The sequence below is a fragment of the Stigmatopora nigra genome, chromosome 5 (genome assembly GCF_051989575.1).
Source record: "Stigmatopora nigra isolate UIUO_SnigA chromosome 5, RoL_Snig_1.1, whole genome shotgun sequence".
In the NCBI taxonomy this organism is placed as follows: Eukaryota; Metazoa; Chordata; class Actinopteri; order Syngnathiformes; family Syngnathidae; genus Stigmatopora; species Stigmatopora nigra.
This window is the reverse complement of record NC_135512.1, coordinates 7,899,139-7,918,542: the sequence shown is the minus strand read 5'-3', so window position 1 is coordinate 7,918,542 and position 19,404 is coordinate 7,899,139. Positions and strand designations below refer to the sequence as shown.

At 39.3% G+C, this 19,404-nt stretch overlaps 1 protein-coding gene across 1 annotated transcript in view; it reads right to left on the bottom strand.

Moving 5' to 3' along the window:
• The window catches only part of faf1 (Fas (TNFRSF6) associated factor 1), a 42,390-nt gene that overhangs the window by 1,087 nt on the left and 21,899 nt on the right, over positions 1-19,404 (bottom strand). Inside the window, exons 13-18 of the mRNA XM_077718004.1 lie at positions 14,628-14,782; positions 11,643-11,779; positions 11,354-11,442; positions 9,031-9,111; positions 8,566-8,643; positions 6,231-6,446 (exon numbers count right to left, since the gene is read on the bottom strand). Of these exons, the coding sequence (XP_077574130.1) occupies positions 6,231-6,446; positions 8,566-8,643; positions 9,031-9,111; positions 11,354-11,442; positions 11,643-11,779; positions 14,628-14,782 (756 nt within the window). The remainder of the gene's footprint in view (positions 1-6,230; positions 6,447-8,565; positions 8,644-9,030; positions 9,112-11,353; positions 11,443-11,642; positions 11,780-14,627; positions 14,783-19,404) is intronic.

Below are 19,404 nucleotides of genomic sequence, written 5' to 3'. Positions count from 1 at the left end.
TCGGGCCAATCTAACACCTGGGCTGAATGGGCTGTGTGGCAGGGAGGTGCTGTGACAATGAGATGTGTCCAGGGCTTATCTGATGACTGCAGTACCAGCCCCTCTGATTAGAGCTCCTATTCTAACCACACGGTGGGTTAATTAAGCGATTCCCTATACCTGCTCTCGTGGGTCGAAGGGCAAACCCAGTGCAGAAAAGGTTGACCTCATAACAAAAAGAGTGACATGTCAAAGACAGACTATTGTCGGGAACGAAACGTGAACTCTGACCATGAACGAGTCACACCTTGTGCTTTTCCTCCTTTTCACCAGATCAAACTTTACATCAGATTCAGTGGGATATCTCCAGTTTGCAATATTATTGGTTTTTCTCCATTTTTCCCCTACTCATCTACATCCTATCTTGCTACAAAACATATTACTTGTAAATAGACACTGATGTCGACGTCTCTCTTTTGTTGTGAATAGAGAATGTATTTATTTTCAATATCTAGAAACGTCAATGGCAACGAACAAGTTAAAGCACAGACTCTAAATTACAAAATAGAAAAGAATTAGGTGAAGGACATATCAACATTAGGCAACCCATTACATCTCCCAAGGGTGTTTGGAAATGTCACACCAATGTGCACAGCGGCGGTCTTTGACTCCCCGTCTTTTATGTCCCAGCCCTCATTTCAACGTGCCATTTAGACACTTGACTTCTCAGCGGGAGTCCCGAGAAGGCTCTCATATCACCTTGCTCCCCTCACCTCGTCAACTAACTCGTGGCACGGGGTGATGGCTGTGTCGCACTTGGCGCTATCATATAGCATCCCAGCGGCGGGCCGAGGCACCAACTGGGCTGCCGCCTTACTAGAATTCTCCCCACCTCCGAAGCGGGGCGTCGCAAATGGCTGACATGCTAATGAGCCCAGCAGGTTGTTGTGAAACAACAACAGCAAGTAGGAGTAAATGAAGCTTTGGGGTGGGGAAAGTGCCTGTGCGCAATTGTCAGTCTGAACTAAATCCAACTATGTGTAGGGTTGGGTGATCCAACCCCAAAAACGGATCACTGTTTAATTAATATGTTAAATCATACGACCTTGATTCTTAATCAAAATATGCCAAAGTGTTCACAAATGTTCCATCACTATTTTGATTCTCTAAGGCAGTGTTTCCCAACCACTGTGCCGCGGCACACTAGTGTGCCGTGAGCGATGGTCAGGTGTGCCGTGGGAAATTGCAAGAAGTCATACAATGTGATATTGAGAGAGAAAAATTAATATGAATATAAGGAGATTAAAATGGAACTATTGCAAGGTTCAAATCAAAATATGACGAACGTTAAATTGTAGATTATACTATTATTTGATTCAAGTTGTGAAACAGTAATATTGTTGCTTATTTTTCTCTAAGTCGAAACGGAGGTTGTCTGGTTTCTAGGGCATCAACTTTTGCCGACGTAAAGTCTGTGTGAGCACAATTTTTTGGCGGAATATTAGGAGATTTAAGTAATATTTAGAGAAAAATCATAAAATGATGCGATCAATAGCTTTACTTGTTTATTTGCATCACTCAAACCGGAAGTTGTTCAGGGTCCACAGGCTAAATTTTCGTGACATTAGGTCATTGTGAAAAATTAGATTTTGGAATAATTTCTGATGCGATTTCTGCTGATAAAACTTCGATGAGAATAACTACTATAAATATAGGCGACAAAGATTTTCAGATGGTGGTGTCCCTTGAGATTTTTTTCAATGCAAAAAGTGTGCCTCGGCTCAAAAAAGGTTGGGATACACTGCTCTAAGGAGGCATCAGGATAGCACTCTGTTGTTATTTTAAGCATGTCCTTATTAAACATTTTTTATTCCTTAACGTAATTTTAGCGGTCTTTCCAAATTCTTGTGGGATTTCGTTTATTTTGCACTGAGATGGTGACGAACATACCTTTTTGTTACGTTATCAGGTATGGACATAAAATACCTAGAGCAAAATATTTACAAATAATCAACTATTCTTTTCTATACAATCAGATATACTATTCAATCAGAGGGTGACATGAAATGGGTCACACCACAAACGTACATCGGTGGCGTTTCCGCTAAATGCATAGTGTACTCCCCCGCATCGGGTCATGCAAAAACATAAGAGTACGCTGTGGGCTTGCTGATATGAAATTTTCTTCACATATTAGTTTCGTCCGCAATTGACGGTTCCAATATGTCATGGCCGATCGCCAAGACCCACCTAATTATTGTTCCATTGACCATCTCGCTCTTAAAATCAGCTAGCCCTCACTGTGTGTGTATGTGTGGATTCACATCAAAATTTGGATGAGAGGCGTGACGACAAGGGGAAACGCAGCATCTGACTCTGAGAAGGAAAGTAGGGAAACAAGATGCCACACTGACACAGGAGACGGGCGCCATCGGTGATTGTTTACATTGTTATCCAATTAACAGACCATAAGCATGGAGGCATCTGTCAACAAACAAAGCTGTTGTTTTTCCCGCCGCTCTGCCTAAGCCATACTTTCTCCTCCTGTGCTGCCGCATTCTCACATGCCAGTGTGCATGCATACGAGAGACGTGGACGAGCGCTCCGATTTGTTATTCATTTCTCAATGCTGTGTCAATAAGTTTTCAACATTTACATTTGAGTCCAAAACCCTCATGAAAAAAAAAAAAAAACGATGCTTCTGAGCAAAAATGCTACATTTTTGGATGGGATGGTGATTGAATGTAAAAAAATATTGTCATGTGTAAAGGTACGTATAAATGAAAGCAAATATACAAGAAGTAAGACTTGGCCCATATTTACATGTTAGGAGTTATTAATTGAGAGGAATAAATTTAATAATATGATCATTGTTGAAAATGGTGCAGAAATATATATATATATTTTTAATTACGTGATATTCTTTTAAAGAATTTGTTGAACTAATACCTCTAATTGTATACAAGAAGGTTAACATTACCTTTGCTTATGTTGATTGTCTTATTTTTAAATACATTTCACAGATGTAAATGTAATATAGCCCTAACAGCTTAAATGTATATTTATGTATTTTGAATGGCTTTTATGTTTAGACTAAACCCCCAAAAGAAACAGCGCTCAAGATGTAATTATATGCACATAATAGCCTTTTAAAATTGAATTGATATGATTTTACATTTATTTCTGTCAGGTAAAATTTGGCCCTAAGGTGAAAAATAAACTCTTGCCAATTGTTCGGATTGTATTGTAAAACAATGAGGCGGCATTGAGCAAAGCTCAGCGTGAGAGAAACGAAAGACAAAATAAACACAGTCCTACGACATGTTCGATCCAAACATAATTAAACGTGCGGCTGTAATAACGCATTTCTAAGAGGCGATTATAGCCCCTCCTGAGTTAATTAAAACCAAATAGCTTGTCCAGTTTTAAACTAATGTTGTGTAGTGTTTATTTGACCAATTACAAAAGCAGTAGGAGATCATTATCAGCTGGAGCATTGGCAGCATGACGCGCCAGGGCAGAAATAGAAAAAAAAGGCTAAGTAAAGTTCTAATTTATAAAATGATATGATTTAATAACCGAAAAATAATAAATAAGGGGGAGAGAAATTAAATTGAGACAAAGAGAAGGGAAACTAGAAGATTTGGGAGGTGAGGAAGAGGTGGTCGAGGGTAAAATGCAAAGATTGCAGCTTTCAAAAAGTAGTGATCTTTGCTGCCCTACATCTCACATTTTATTATTCAAAAAGAATTTGGGAAAGGAAGCCACTCTGGATGCATTAAACTACTTTGAAAATAAACTCCTGTAGATGTTTAAATGAAATGTTCAGATAACAAGAAAAAAAAACCCTACGTACAACAGATGTAAAATCGATTCCGGCTCCGTACAGCCTTCTTTTGTGCGCCTGTTTATTTTTACAGAATCTCAGGTTTTGTCTGAGACTCGTGCTGGAAGACTGCTTAGTAGAGTGGGAAAGAGTACAGTATCAAGAGTGAGGAAAATAAAATACTAGTTTGACAGTGTTTGGATGTCTGAGAAAGACAGGATGGCCAAAGGAACAGTCTAAACATGTCCATTTTAGTAATGAGGGGAGATGACCTCAGGCCATTAAAAAAAGAAAAAGCTGGAACATTGTTGAATGGAGTAAAGTGAAACATTAAGTCAACACCCCCTTCTCAAACTTGCAGACAGTCGTAGAAAGGGTTAGTTCCCTGAGCACGGCTAAGCCCTCTACAAATGATGCCAGTGTAAGGCCTGCTGTAGTGCTGAGGAGATAAGCCATTGGGACCAAAAGCTGATGAGGAGTCCAAAAAAATGGAAACGCATGGGCACGGATTGGCGCTGTTTTCCGAAGGCGGCTTAGGCAAGAAATTAAGACATTTAATTTGTCCTATGCATAAAAGTCAATTTCACAGGCATCTAATAATCACATTATTTAACTGGCTGCTATTTAAGGAAATAGACGTTTACTAATACCCCCGTGGCCATCTATCGCCATCAATTATTTTGCAAGCATTAATTTAGGCTGGTGGCTTTGAGACATTTTACAGCAAGTGGCACTGCAAGAAGTACTTGGCTCTTTAACAAGTACTATCATCTTGGCGAATATTGACTAGAATATGTTATTATTGAATTGCACCGTAGGTTGAATGGACCTGATTTTTTAAATGACACAATTTCAAACGAATGAAACTTATGTCCATCACCTAATCTGTTTAATTTCATGCAGCCAACTTTAGTAGATTGCGAAAATGTTATTTTGTAGGTTTGTAGGTGTATTTTATATGTTAAAGAGATCTAGGCGACATGGGCAACTCGACATTACAACAAGCGTGACACCCTGAAAAAGCTGTAAATAAGTAGAGAGAACTGAGATGTCAACAGTTGTGTGGCATTACAAAAGCAATAGTTCTCTATCCTCCGATGCTGGCAGAGCAACATTGAGAGCGTCTGGACAGGATGGAGGCTTTTTCTGCTCTCCCTCATTTAATTACGACTCAGAGCTGCGGGATTAGACCAGGGCCTGTGTTCACTGGCGCTTCCACTCATCGGCTGTCTTCTTTGAATCTATCATTTTTTTTCCCCCCTCAATCATCCATTTTTTTTCACTAACTACTCCATGTGTCCTATTCAGTCATTTCCTCATTAAGCGGCTTCTTCTCTGATTGCTTTGTTATTGCAGATTTCTTTAGCTGTCTCCAAAACCTGTTTCCTCTTGATTACGAAGAAAAAACTGTGAGTACTTTACATAACAAAGTTGTGAGCTTTGCATGTGTTTGTATGAAAATATCAATGCGTGTGAACTGCGTGATTCTGACACAATAAAGTGCGAGGTGTGTGTTTGTTATGTACTGGTCTCTAAAGACTGCCTGGGCAAGTCTACACAGAGGTTAACACACACACACACACACCTTAATACTGACATCCCATCCACTGATTAATGGAAATCTCAGTTTCGTTTCCAACGGCACAGCTAATTAAATGAGTAGTTAATATAGTGTTCATTAACTCGTTACCAAAGAGCATAACGACCAAGCACGCTTAATGATGTGGGTTGCAAGAAGCTGACGCCTGGTCGTCAGCAGAACCGCAGAGATTGCTGCTGACTACTGTATCCTCATTGCCATCGTGTACTGTAGTCATAATTGGGATGCTAGGTAATTGTTATGCACTGAAGTAGGTGGTGAAGAAAATAAAAAGGAAATAAAGTATGTTAACGGCTGAGTACAGATGAATTAGCAGTTGTTTTTAGAAGAAAACCGATATATATATATATATTGACACTTTTTGACTTATTTTGGATTGGATTTGATTGGATAACTTTATTTGATGCCATTTAAGGTTTTATATATAGTATCTGTTTGGGGTAATGACTATCGTACTATTCACGCTAAATGATAGACTTGGGAGTCTTAATGCGTTCTTTTATAAGTGCCTAATTAGAAATGCATAGCATATATATATGACCAATTGAACCCACCTTGTGTACAGTAATAGAGGGGGAAAACATGCACTTTTTTTATTTGAACTAATTGATATGTTAATATTTTAAAGAGAATTGTAAAAATGGGAACGTCAACTTATTAAATTTACTTGGATCTTGTGTTAAATGTCAGCAAGACAATGTTCTTGTGGGATTTAGAATAAATGATAACTGGTTGGAAAATATTGCTGGTGCACACCAATGCTGAAATTGAATACTATTCTGACACCGATTGCAGTATGCGAGAAAAAAAGAAGCCAATACTCACATTTCTACGAGGAAAGGTGGTGAGGAGCTTGAACTCTTCGAAGGGGTATCCCTTGGAGGCCACAAAGTCAAAGAGGACCTGGAGTTTACAGCTGCCCAGGAAGCGCCTTTCCAGAAATTCGCCACTGGGTGTACGGATTCGTAACTTGCTGATTTGTTCCAGCGACTCGTCTCCGGGCTCTGGTGGTAGGGTCTGCTCCAGTGACAAACGTATTGCCTGAGAAAAAGAAACCATTTAGTCACTTGTTGTGGCAGACTTTAAATGTTGCATTAAAACTGCAGGCTGAAATGTTGCAAAAAAGTTTTCCAACTTTTTTGCAGCTCCAAACCAACCAAAAGCTAATTCTTTATCCGTTTAAACAGCTAAATGTAGACATAACATGTTATTTAAAAGATCAAGGGGGACATTTTTCTGTGCAGTAGGTACGTTGCCATATACAGTAACATATAACGTGCCTGTTGACTGAAGGCAGCAGGCTTTACATACAGGTGGAGATTAAATACAGCTGTTTCACGTTCCCCCTCACACACTTATTAAGGCAATACAGGTGATGTGACATTTGTTTTATGGAAATGGAGTCAAGTGTGTGATACTGATCAGTAATTCAATTGCACTATTAGTCTCGACTAGATTCCATCAATAGCTCAAGAACAGTTTACAAGGGGGAAAAAGATATTTACAAATTCTACTCTTAACTTTTGTACTTTTAGAAAACACGTGGCTTTTGTTGAAACAAAAGTCTACCATCACCTGTCAGATTTCACAGCACAACTAATCAACTCTCATGTGTTTGGGAGACAGCGTTTCAGCTGCTCCCAGGGGCCTCCCTCTTCATTCTGCTTCTGCCCCTCAACTCCGGCTTCCCCCCGCTTGTTGTTCCTGTTTGGCCAGCCGGGGAGCATATGCTGTGACAACACGCCCCGGCTTTATTTACACACCATAATGCAATTATATTTCATAAGAGTGTACAACAGTAGCTCATTAGCAGCTTCTGGTGTGAGGTGGGCTGGGTAGCGCTCGTGCCGCGCCATCAACAGCTCCCTCAGGTGCAAGAGATGATGCTGACTGAGTTCAAGGGACCCCGGGGAAAAAGTAACACACACACACACACACACACACACCAATAACAGATTGAGGTTGTGTATGATAGTGGCAGGACAAATGGAGTGAGACAGTCAACCACAGACACAACCATAAACACCCAACAAACGTGAGCGCTAGCGTCCCTAAAGAAACCACGGAACGCGCGTCTGCTCAGGTGCGGTGCTTGGTTTGCTTAATTCAAATAATCAAAAACATCTAGCTATTCATGGATCCGGCAAACCACAAAAAAAGCAAACAATAGATGAGTGGCAGTGCACCTGAAGGCCGTACAACTGAAAATTAAGGCCCCTACAAACGTTTGGAAATAGTAAATTTGTTGAAACATGAAAAAAGTGCACCCCCCCTCCCTACAAGATTACTTTAATTTATTGGGAAATATTTTAGAATGGGAGCTATTTGGCATAGAATTAGTGAATAGTAATTTTCTAAGGGGCTCAACAAGTTTTTGTGATATTGATTTGTATTTTGGCATAGTAAAACACTGACCACAATATATAAACTCTATAAAGCTTGGGCATGGTAATGTGATATATGTATCGAGCCGTAGTGCTCAGTGTTGTACAAAACACACCGGTGTGCACACAGGTCTACAATGATTTAATCATGGTGGGCGGCCAGAGACTCTTTTGTTGTTTTCTGTTTAACTTAAGTGACAAATCACCTGAGCGAGCAGCGTCACCCAATACCACTTGGTGCCTTGAGGCGTTTTGCTGCTGAGCAAACAGCAATCAAGCAGCACTACGCCGTATCACTACAAAGCGCATAACGCCATTGGCGTCGTCATTGCAGAATCATTGTTTTTCCCATATGCGTGACAGTGTATGTGTGTGTCTCACCCCCCATTTGGCATACAATAATTGTTTTCAAGTGAATATATGTGTTTGCGCACAGGCCTGCGAGCAAGCCTCAGTCTTTTGTTAACTTTGGCTTCAATATGGGCTTGTGTGCGATACCAATGCAAAGCAGCTAAACAGAACAATAACTGTGGGTAAAGTTGGGTGATGTGGGTGGGAGGACTCACTGTCAGTAAACTATGGTGTTCTTTTCAAAGGCCTGCGTGCCTGATAACATCCAGTCTTTTAAAGGCAAAATTTAAAAAACATTACTAATAGAGTCATTGTTGAGAACTGATTAACAGAAGGCAGCACGACACTAAAGGTAATGCATCTGCAAAGGTGAACATTTTGACCCCAACTAATAATTGAGTTATAGGAGCGTGATGAAAACGAACCTCCTTCTCTTCCTCTTGTTCCTTTCTCATCTGTTCCAAGCGAACTTGCTCAGCCTCCTCTCGCTCTTGAGCTTCCCTCTGAGAAGGAAACCAAGAATTTAAACAGAAGGGACCAAAACATAGCTGAGTGGGGAAAGTAGCTCTTTCATTGAATCATTTGTGATTTAGCTTTTAGTCTATTTAGTCTATTTAGTCCATTTCTGGTTGATTGAAAATATGTGTTAATGTTTACCAAATCTGATTAAAAAATGATTCACCCTTGTGATGCAGTTAAATTGACATTTAAATTACTTCTGATAGTACCAATTGTTCCCACAGTAATCTTATAGACAGTACAGTATATTTAATACTCTTCCAATGTAATACTTTAGACTTGCCATTAGTGATATCTAGCTTATTTTTGCATTTTACACCTGTGTTCCAAGCAAGCCAGTGTAGATGGATTTGCTTTCATTAATATATTACCTTTTTCCGGTCAGCCTCCAGAGACAGACGGTAGGCCTCGTCCTGTTCTCTCTTCACCATTTCCCTTGCTTCCCGCTCGTCCTATGTGAAATGAGAGAGAGAGGACGTGTCAAATAGAAAGTGAAAAAGCACGAATAAAAGGGATGAAATATAAATTGGGGTGAAAAAAAGAGTTAGAAAGAGAAAAAGGGGCATAAATAGAAAAATAGTGAGCAAAAGATAAAGCAAAAGAGGAAAATCAATACAAAAAGAAAAAAAATGGACAAATCAGGGCTAAACATGTGAGCTTTGGCAAAGAGGGTGTGGAACCAAAAGGAATCGAGGCAAAAGAAAACGCAGCATGTTAAAGTGTGGTTACATACAAAGACCAGATATATGAAAGAGTAGCAACAGAGGGCAATTCATTGTGACCATAATGTCATTTATCAGACTCTGAACTGCTTTTATGTTTCCTCCTCGCATCCTTTTTTTTTTTTTCTATTCCCTTGACTTCTCTCTTCCTGTTTGTACAGAGGGAAGGGGAGCGACGGCCTTTCTCTATGTACCTGCTGCGGCCGCAAAGTGCTTTAGAAAGACCGGGACTAAATGTGAGGATCTATTGTGTTAACAGTGAACAGCCATTAGTTTTCACTTTTCTGAGAGCCCACGCTGTGTGTCCACCCGGATATGGCAAAGGAAGCTTATTGTGATAATCCGAGGAGGCCACTGTGAAACTAAGCAGTGGGTAAGCAAAAGGACGGTGTGTATTGTTGCGTTGAGGCAGCACATGCAAAGGATACATTTGCGGGTCCAGGTCAATATAATGGACGAACAGAGAAAGGAAACAATATAAGTGGTTGAAGGTTACATTAGAAAAACGCTATCGTCAATGACTGGAGATGATTCACGCAAACAGTTGTAACAAAACATTTGATACATCAGAAACGACTATCTGGAACTACCTTGAAGTTCTTTAATTAGTCCCATTGATACATATTCCAGATTGTATCTTCAGTGACACAAATTAACTTTTACTGAACTCCCTTTTTGCCAGCATTATTGCAAATTAATTGCTCATCATTATCATTTATGAGATACCTCTTGTTATTCACATTTTCCCAGTCACTTAAGTCAACCAAACTGATTGAAGCAGACGTCCCATCAGTGCGTATTCAACTGAGATGAAAACAGAGACAACCACTGGAATGACTTTCGAGGAAGCCAGAAATGTTTAAAGACACAAAATGGCTATCTGGTCGCTCTGTTTCCAGACATTTTGTCATCACAAAATGTCTGCTAAGTGAGTGGATGTCTGTGTTTGCAGTGTGTCAACTAGTGTAATGGGAAAATAGAATAAAAGGCGAAAATTGTAAAAGACACAAAGAAAAAAGACATAATAGTAAGTAAACTATTACTACTATACTTGGGACAAGTCAACATAAAGATTAGAATCATAACAATGTCAAGGCTGACTTCACTCACTCAGCCCTGGAGACGAGAACAGGTCCTGTCAGTAAGAAGATTGACTCAATTCCTGTGGTTATTGGTCTTAATAGATAACCACACAGCTGTGTCAGGCTTTCAAAACAACTAAAAATCTATGCTGTCTCATGTGACAATTTTGCAGGCTTTTTCCTTCAGGCAGGCTTGCACCTGGGTTATGAGCCAACGTAAATGTGTGGTTTCTTACTGATTGAGCTGAGCCATTGATGAGATTAAGGCACAATAACTGCTTGATATAGATGTATTTGTGTTTGTGGTTCCCATAACTGTCATGAAACAGCTTTTAAATTAGCATAGTTGCTCAGAGACTAATTATTAGACTCCTAATACTGAGTGACATCTGTCATTTATAGATACTGTAGTCAAAAGATAGGCAAACTGGCGAGTGTGGGAACCTATCCCTTAACTCCTACTTAAACAAGAATGAGGTGAAACAATGTCTGTGTGTCATTAAAGTTAACAATGCATTCTGTTCTGCTCAAGCGTGTTGCTATTCATCCACTAGTTACGGCCCAGGTAAAGCAACAAACTTCTTCAGGCCTCCCCATTGTTACAGATGAAAGAGTACAATGCCAAGCAAGAGATTCTGAATAACAGTATGAATACCATTCTTAAATAAGATGTATTTAAGCATGCAAAAAATGAACTTCTTAGACCTCTAATAATGAAAAGGATGTTAAATCAGAAAAGGATAATGATTTTGTGCCTACGCAGGAGACATTGCTAGACTTTTATTTACGTTTTACTGACCTGTGATAACTCTGATAAATTGTATTCTGTGTTTCGATTTTTCAAACAATATTCTTCTTTCTGCTGTGATTGACAGGGAATGTTCATTTACCTCATCTTTTATGTCTTCTTGTTGCTGTGCCGTGAAGATCTCCATTGCTCCCATTAACCTCATCATTAGCTCGTCCACTGTCGTATTACCTACGAGGTAAATTGGAGCCACAAACATAAATCTCTAACCCAGTAACTCATTAAATGTCCTTAACAGTGATAGACATTGTCAATTGTAGCTCATGAGTTAATAGTGTAAGTTATTGGCAAAAACAAGGTAAATTAAAAAAATCATTGCTCTTACAAAAATGAAACATTTATTTGACATACAATATTGTTAAAACATTTACCTTGAATAACATTTAGAACTTCATTGGAGGTACGTTTTCCCATGACTATGAGGAGCAGAGGGAATTGATCTGTCTTGTAAGTGCGTATAGTCTGTGCCACCACACTACCAAAATGTCTCGTGCACATGGTAAGTAATCTGAAAGCCAACCAAAACATCAAGAATAAATGCATTGTTTCCATATTATTTGCTATCATTTGTTTTAAATCAATACAGGTATATTCCTAGATATCATCTCAATTATTCTCAGCAAGTTAAAACTATACAGAAATACTCACAAAAATATGTGAGTGTGCTCATTTCTGCTTTTTTGATCATACATAATAAAGACATGCACACAAGTGATGGCATTAAGGACTTTAAAACCAATTCCGCATTTTCTTATTCCATCAGAATGACATGCTACTGCGATTGCGTGAATTAGTATGCCTCGCCAGACTTCCACAATTGATAGGGTAAGAGAGGATTTCTTATTCCATTACTAGGAGGGAAGTTTTTAAATTAACATTTCAAGCAGGGAAAAGGGTAGCAGCAAGCCCGAGCCCACCGAGCTCCCTCTAAATGTCATAATATTAATGAATTGCTATAGACTGAATGCAAATATAGATTACTTTTTCCCTCATGCCTTTTAATAAGATCTACTTTAATAACAGGCTGATAAAAGAGAGAAATAGAACGAAGGGGAATGACAACGGGTCAGAAAAGGGTGATGAAGTTGAAGGATGCTGTGTGGGAGGAGCTGCAGCTCATGAAAAGATCAAGTTAAAGCAGAGTTACTTCCAGTACTGTTAAATAGTGTTACACTGGTACAGATTGCCCTCATGTATTGTGTAAATACCAATATAGACTGATTGATTGGTTTAAAAAAAAGAGACAATAAAGCAAGAAAAGGAAAAAAATATGTTTTTTAAATCATGAAAAGAGAAAATGGGACAAAAACTGTAAGGAAGCCTTTAAAAAAATGACATAAACAAAAGCAAATGGGATATAATTACTGAACTTTGAATGACCTACATTTGGCGATGAAGTTGGGTACCCAAAATCCTACTGATCATTTTGCCCTAACACTTAACAATAGCCCGTGGAGAAACTCTAACCTGTAATGAAAGACCAGTGCACAAAGGACACTAACTTGAAGGGTAACTCAATCTAAAATCTCCCCTCAACACACAAGAAAACCTGGTTTAGTCAGCCATCTCAAAGTCAAAGTACTGAAAATCATTATAAAAATGCAGTTGAGACGGAATTGCACTTTTTGGGGAACTAGCACACCAAGAGGTTGTGAAATAGGGGCAAAATATACATTGTAATGCTTATCATTTAAAAAGCTCCATTAAATTAACGGGCATTTAAGCCTTGGCACTTTTGGCCAATATATTTTGACGGCTTCCAATTTGTCACACATGTCCAACTCTAGCTGAACACGCAGACAACTAAAATAGCAAATGTTTCCCCGCAATGTCACCTTGCATTTCTTGCCATCAACTTGATGACTGAGGATTTAAGTAGACAAGCCATGTGCTTCAGTGAGCAGGTGATGACTCAGGTTAGCACAGTAGTGAGTAGCAGTGCAGGAAATCTGACAAACACTTGCACTGGAATGGTTATGGACGTGAACTGGATGTTCTGACAGCTTGCTGCCGTGTCATAAGCAAAGTGTTTCTGGAAGCCAGCGGAAATGCTTTGTATTTAAAAAGGATGGTTTGGTCTCTGTCTCGACAAGTTAGGCTTTCAGATTAGGATTTGTTGAGATGAGAAATCAAGCAAGAGGGAGATGGTTTGTTTTTATGACATTTTAAAAAGCCAGTGGTGTGAGACATGAACTACAGTAGAAGTAGAATCAAAACAATGAAATAAGCATTCATTCTCACAGCAGTAAAGGTTCAAAGTTGTTATTTTCAACAGTAAAAGCAAGGCTCCTTTAAACTTTCACCAAATATATATGGCAAAGCACCAACTGGATTAAGGAATATAATTTTTATCCAGCCCTGCAATATACACTAAAAATACTGTTTTTCAACTTTTAATTGTCTGCTGATGCAAGGACACAACAACAGTTCAGTATATCAATCAACATTTTCCTTGAGTGACAACTATATTGGCATTCAGTTGGCAAAACTGTACTTGGGTATAATTAATCTTATGACTGGGCAGTTTGAGAGGATACAGAAGGAAAACACATTCAAGTTTCAGCAGGTTTGTTGCACTGGCTGTGATTGATGCCAATCAGCAGTCACTCCGGATCAAGCCGGGAGCGTGAGAATGCCGAGAAGCTGTGTTTGTGAGAGGGAGCAAAATGTTCATTTGTGCATGCATGCGTTAGCGGCGAAGCTGTGACTAGCTGTGTGTGATGAAAAGCTCCAGATGTTGCCTGCCTTTAATGTGTAATAAAAAGGCTCAGCTGGGGCAAAAAGCAAAGGAGGCCATTGGAAGAGAAAGGAGAACAGAATGAAGGAAGGAGGGCATTTCCTTAAAAGAAATAATGGAGGGATGGGGTCAGGGTGCGATTCTTTCTTAAACGGCTCCTACCAGAGGGCAGGCTTAACTCAGGGGGTTCTTGCAAGTGGAAAAACACTTGGGTAAGTGGGATATTTATAATGAAAATTAGCAAAGAGGGAAACTGGACGATTGAGGGGGGAAAATGTAAGTCCACCTAAATCTCCTTTTTTGAGTAATTAATTTTTTTGGGGACATTTAGTTAATTCTGAAATACAGGTACTAACTAGCAGCGTACAATTTTTATTTATTATCACAATCTGCAGGACACTGTGGGGAAAAATATACTAATTATTAACTATAAACCAGGAGTGACAAAAGCACTGGACTCCACTAGACTGTCAAACTATCCCACAGAGATGAAACATTAGTTATTGAATAAATCAAAAGCATTCTTTGGAAATGTTGGTGCCATGGTTGGCTCTTGTAATTTATACCATTCATTACATTACCCCAAGAACTGGATGGCGTTAAAACAGAACTTTGCTACCTGGCTTTGTTGGCTTCTTTAGTAACGTCCCAAGCCCATGTGATGAAGTTCTGGCTCAGGTAAGAGACAATGGAGTCAGCACACATCATTTGGGAACAGAAGACATTGCTGAGGACACTGTCATCATGGTGGAGGTAGATGGCCAGCAGCTTTCTCTGCAGGAGGGACACAATTTATTAAGGATTTTAAACGGTTTTCATACAAACTGACCAGTAGGAAAATCCAAGTGGAATAAGTACAAATTTGCAAGCAACTAAAGAGACTCGAAGACTTCTATATAGGCAATGGCAAGGCCAACACTGGCAAATACTACACGCAATCAAGTGGAGAGTGGTGTAAATAAAGCTTCTCTCAGAGGCATTAAAGATATGGCGAAAACAAAATAGACTGATCACTCTATTTATTTTACACCAAATGCCAACAGCCTACTCAGGTTGGTAGCAGCAGCAGGGGCAGACAATATTGACGAAGCTTCAAATCCAAAGATATTGACACCTTGATATAAGCCCAGCATTTTCCCCGCTGACTATCTAATTAAAAAACAAACACACCCACAAGCATAAAAGGTTCCAAAGGACAATGTTGGATATAATGCTTTCTAAATTAAATGTCACTTTTCTTGCAATGAAAAGAACAAATACATAAATAAAAAACTCTTGGCTTGTTTTTTAGTGACAGGCAACGTCAGAAGGTGCCTTTCTGCGGAATGGTAATCAAGGCCACGTCCAACAAAAAGCGTGAAATAAAATGTAAAAAAAAATCTACACGGGGCGTTAAATGCAAGAGAGAGAGTGAAAGACCAAGTTGTGCTATACTGTGGCCTGTGTAGAATAGGAATGGGAGAGCACTGCTGTGTTTGCTCAACGATTAGAGCTTTAGAATAATCTCCAGGGCTCCTAGAGAGAAGGAGCCGGGGACTCATTCATCGGGCCGATTCAACGGTCTGAAAAGATTAAACACTCATGCTGAGAAGACAAGCAAATTCAGTCTTGAGAGAGGAATGAGTGAGAGGGGAGGGTGGACTTTTACAACATGAAGAAAAAACAACAACCCGATACATGCCCGAACGCTGTCATCCCAACACATGCACAAAACCAAACTCTGTTGCAGCCACCGGCGAAGTACTCACATTCGCACACATGCATGCTCAATTAGCGTAAGTGTAAAGACTAATCAAAGTGGTCATTTGGGCCAACTGAACTCCTTCATCTTAGTTAAACTGTCCGTACCCCTCTGTTCGCCTGCCGCTTTCAAGTTGGATCTTTTGTATTGCCTGTCTTAGCAGGGAGGAGCAAATCCCCGTTCAGCTAAATTACTAGGTCCAACCTGAGTTAGATAGTGACCCCCATAGCCTTTCTTCACACCTGCTCACCTAAATCTGAGCTTGCTTTATGTGTGCGTGCATGCATATGGGTGTGTTAGTTACAGGTTAAACATTTCAAATTGAGTGGAATGTCTTGGACATAATTGAGATAAAGTTTTGCATTTTATTTTCAAAAGAAAAATGAATTCAAACACCAAGTAATGAGTACCACTGTAGAATTCAAGGAGATTTTGGTTTAAAATTAGGCAGCATAATTGTTCTTCACTTTTCTAATTTTCTACTACACATTCATCAACAATAGATGCCTCTTACAGGCTGTATTAAAGATAATTGGTACAATTTTGATCAGAAAGGCCTGCGAGGGTTCTCAAAAACTCGCTAACTCTATTCTATAAACTATATCTCGCCTCGGAATCTAAATGACATTAACCAAAAAAACTGAATAAGAAGAAGAAGAAGAAGAAAAAATATACAAGTTGCACTGGGATATAAACTGCATTGGGTGGCTACAACCCATTTATAGTAAAAAGACATGTAATCTTGTGACCTGCCCAGGAAAGTAGAAATTAAATCATTACAACATATCGGCAATGACGTGACAATTTCTGCAGAAATATGTGGTGGTGATGGCAGGTGGCGATTACATATCACAGGCTGGATTGGATTATATAAGTAATACCACTGACAGACCCTAAAATATAGATAAAAATCATATTCTAACATGTGGTGAGATCAGCGGCTTTTTGAAAATGTGGAGGGTGTATAAATGGCAACAGATAAGAATCAGGTGTTGGGCACATTTTTAATGGGGATGTAATCACTTTTTAACCAAGCCACAGCACTTTAGTGTTCTTTTATTAAAGAACAAAGAGGGACCAATGCAGAAAGTTAGCAGGAATGAGTGTGAGGAAGACCAGATAGTCATAGTAATACAGATGGCAGCTCTGTCTGGAAAAGCAAACACTTCAAAATGAAGAGCTCAAATGACTGATCTAATGACCTTGCAGACACAGTGGGAAAACACATTGAGATCAATGAGCAGCCACACAGGAGGTTGGCTGAAAACATTTGACGTCGTACAGACGGAAACGTCGTCGACTTTTAATCTCTCCAACTTTCTGACTTATCTTACTGGTTTGGACTTCATGCTTATAATTTAACCATTAACTGCTGTTGACGCCGCCGATACATGTCAAATTCATTTGAATTTTGTGGGCTGATAGTGATTGCTCATGTTTCTGTGCCATTGAGAGTATAAAAGTGGGTGATCACTTTCCTTATCTTGAGTGGTATAAGTGGTAACATGCCTAAGTTACCGGTATCTTATAAGCAGCTGATCTAGTATAAAAAAAGAAATAAAAATAACATGTGGTCAATGCAACAACAGAATATTTTTATAGCAACTTTGGTGCATCTATTGTTAGTTAACTAATGGAAATAATTTAGATGGGTAATGTTTTTTTTTTTTGGGGGGGGGGGGGGGGGGGTTAAATGAAATCCAAGTAAATTTTCTGTCATAATCAATGAAAGATTGACAACTACAGAAATCATAGATAATTGAAATAGCTGATTATTAGGACAATAAATAAAAGGTAGGTTTCCCTACTTATTATTCAGTATGCTGTGTCTCTTTTAAGTTGACTTATTCAATCAAGACAGAGTAGCATGTGAGTTTGAGCTCTACATGGCATATGCATACATCAATATGCCAGATGCCCTTCTGGTTGTGCTCTTTCCTCTTGACTCTGAAAAGACTATTGCTGGGTTCTCAAGCAGATACTTGGCAAAGATAAATCCCTGAACTCCCCACTCCAGCGAGCTATGAATTTTGATGTGTCTTTGTGTGTGGCAGACAGCGTAGGAGTGGCGAGCAGAGAAGAGAGGGGTTAGAGTGATTAACCGCTGCGTTGATGTGGATTTAGCAAGGACCGTGGTTAGTGATGGGTGGCCTATCTCTCTGTTCACTCTGACTAACCGCTGATCCCCAAGAGAGTTCAGCTCAGGAGTCCAAAGCATTTTCATTAAGGATGGATTGAGTGCATCTCAACAGCCATACGCCCGCACCAAACACACACCTTCAGAAACACTTCATCAAATGTAGTGTTTTGCTTAGTGATTAGCCTCTCCCAGGCTTTGAGAGAGTGCCACTGATTCCTCTGTGAATAAACCCACTGTGTATTTCCAGTTCAGTTCAATATGGCATTAATGAGGTAGGCTCCTTTTGCACCCAGAAGAGAAAAATAAGGTAGCTTTTTAAATAAGGGGGGGTCTAGACCATCACGCCAAAGTGGAAATAGAATCATACGCAAATGTAAGTAAACTACACAACTACAGTTTTGTTTCTGCTGCTTTTGACAAATCATGACAAACAAAGAGATGCTAAAAAAAGCCTCTGTTTTTTTCCCAAATGCTTTGCATATATCCATCTTCCCAAAGTCACACTAACCACAACATATACAGTTGGGAGGCTAAATTCAAGCTTTTCACCAGAGTCGAACGAAAAAATTGAAAATGGTTTTGACCCTGAACGCAGTACAAAAAGGGGGAACAGAACACCAGGGAGAAGGAAGGCGACCATATTGCGCTGGCTTAGGGGGAGGGATCAGCTGAGAAGGAGATGAAACGCCAAGATTTCCCGCAAATTTCTTTTTTTTTTTTTTTACCTCTTTCCTCCACTGTCACTATCTTTACCACTGTCCTCTCACCCTAATTCCCTCAACTCCACATTCCTCAAATGTCAGAAGTGTGCTCAAAAAGGGAGTTCCTTTAAAAAAAAAAAACCCTATTGTTTACTACAGCATATCCATAACTGCCCATCATAGTAAAATTCCGAGTTACACAGCTTTTGTTTTTCTTCCATTTATTGTTATTTCCCATTTTCCATGTTTTTTGTAACTGTCTTTAACATTTGATTACTTTTATGCATCATTTTATTTATTTTTCTCTCAATTGTGTCCTGTCTATTTTCATATGATGTAAAGCACTTTAAATGACCTTGTTTTACATTGTACTTTACAAGTACAATGTGAACTTTACAAGTTCACATTATCCATCACTCTCTGTCTCGGTGTGTACTGGGTGATCTGAACTCCCCTAACATCTTGCTGTCCTCACACTCTAATACAAGTTTAATCCATACAAGCTGTCAGGTGATACGAATGTCCTTAAAAGGACAAAAGACGGAGAACAAGAGGGGGGTTAAGTGGTCATCTATAAGTAAACTCTGCAGCCAGGGTGACCAATTTTCCCATTTGGGTGAAATTATCATTAGTGTAGCTACAAAGCCTTGGTAGTATTTCTGTTGCTGACCTCATGAGCTTTATTAATGCACTGTATACAAGTTTAAAACTATTCGTCTGTGTTGACTGGACATTTGTATTGTCCCTTAAATAGCGTCGTCAAATACTTTTCAGTTTAGTGGCACCAGTGGTGTTAATGATGATGGCCAATAAA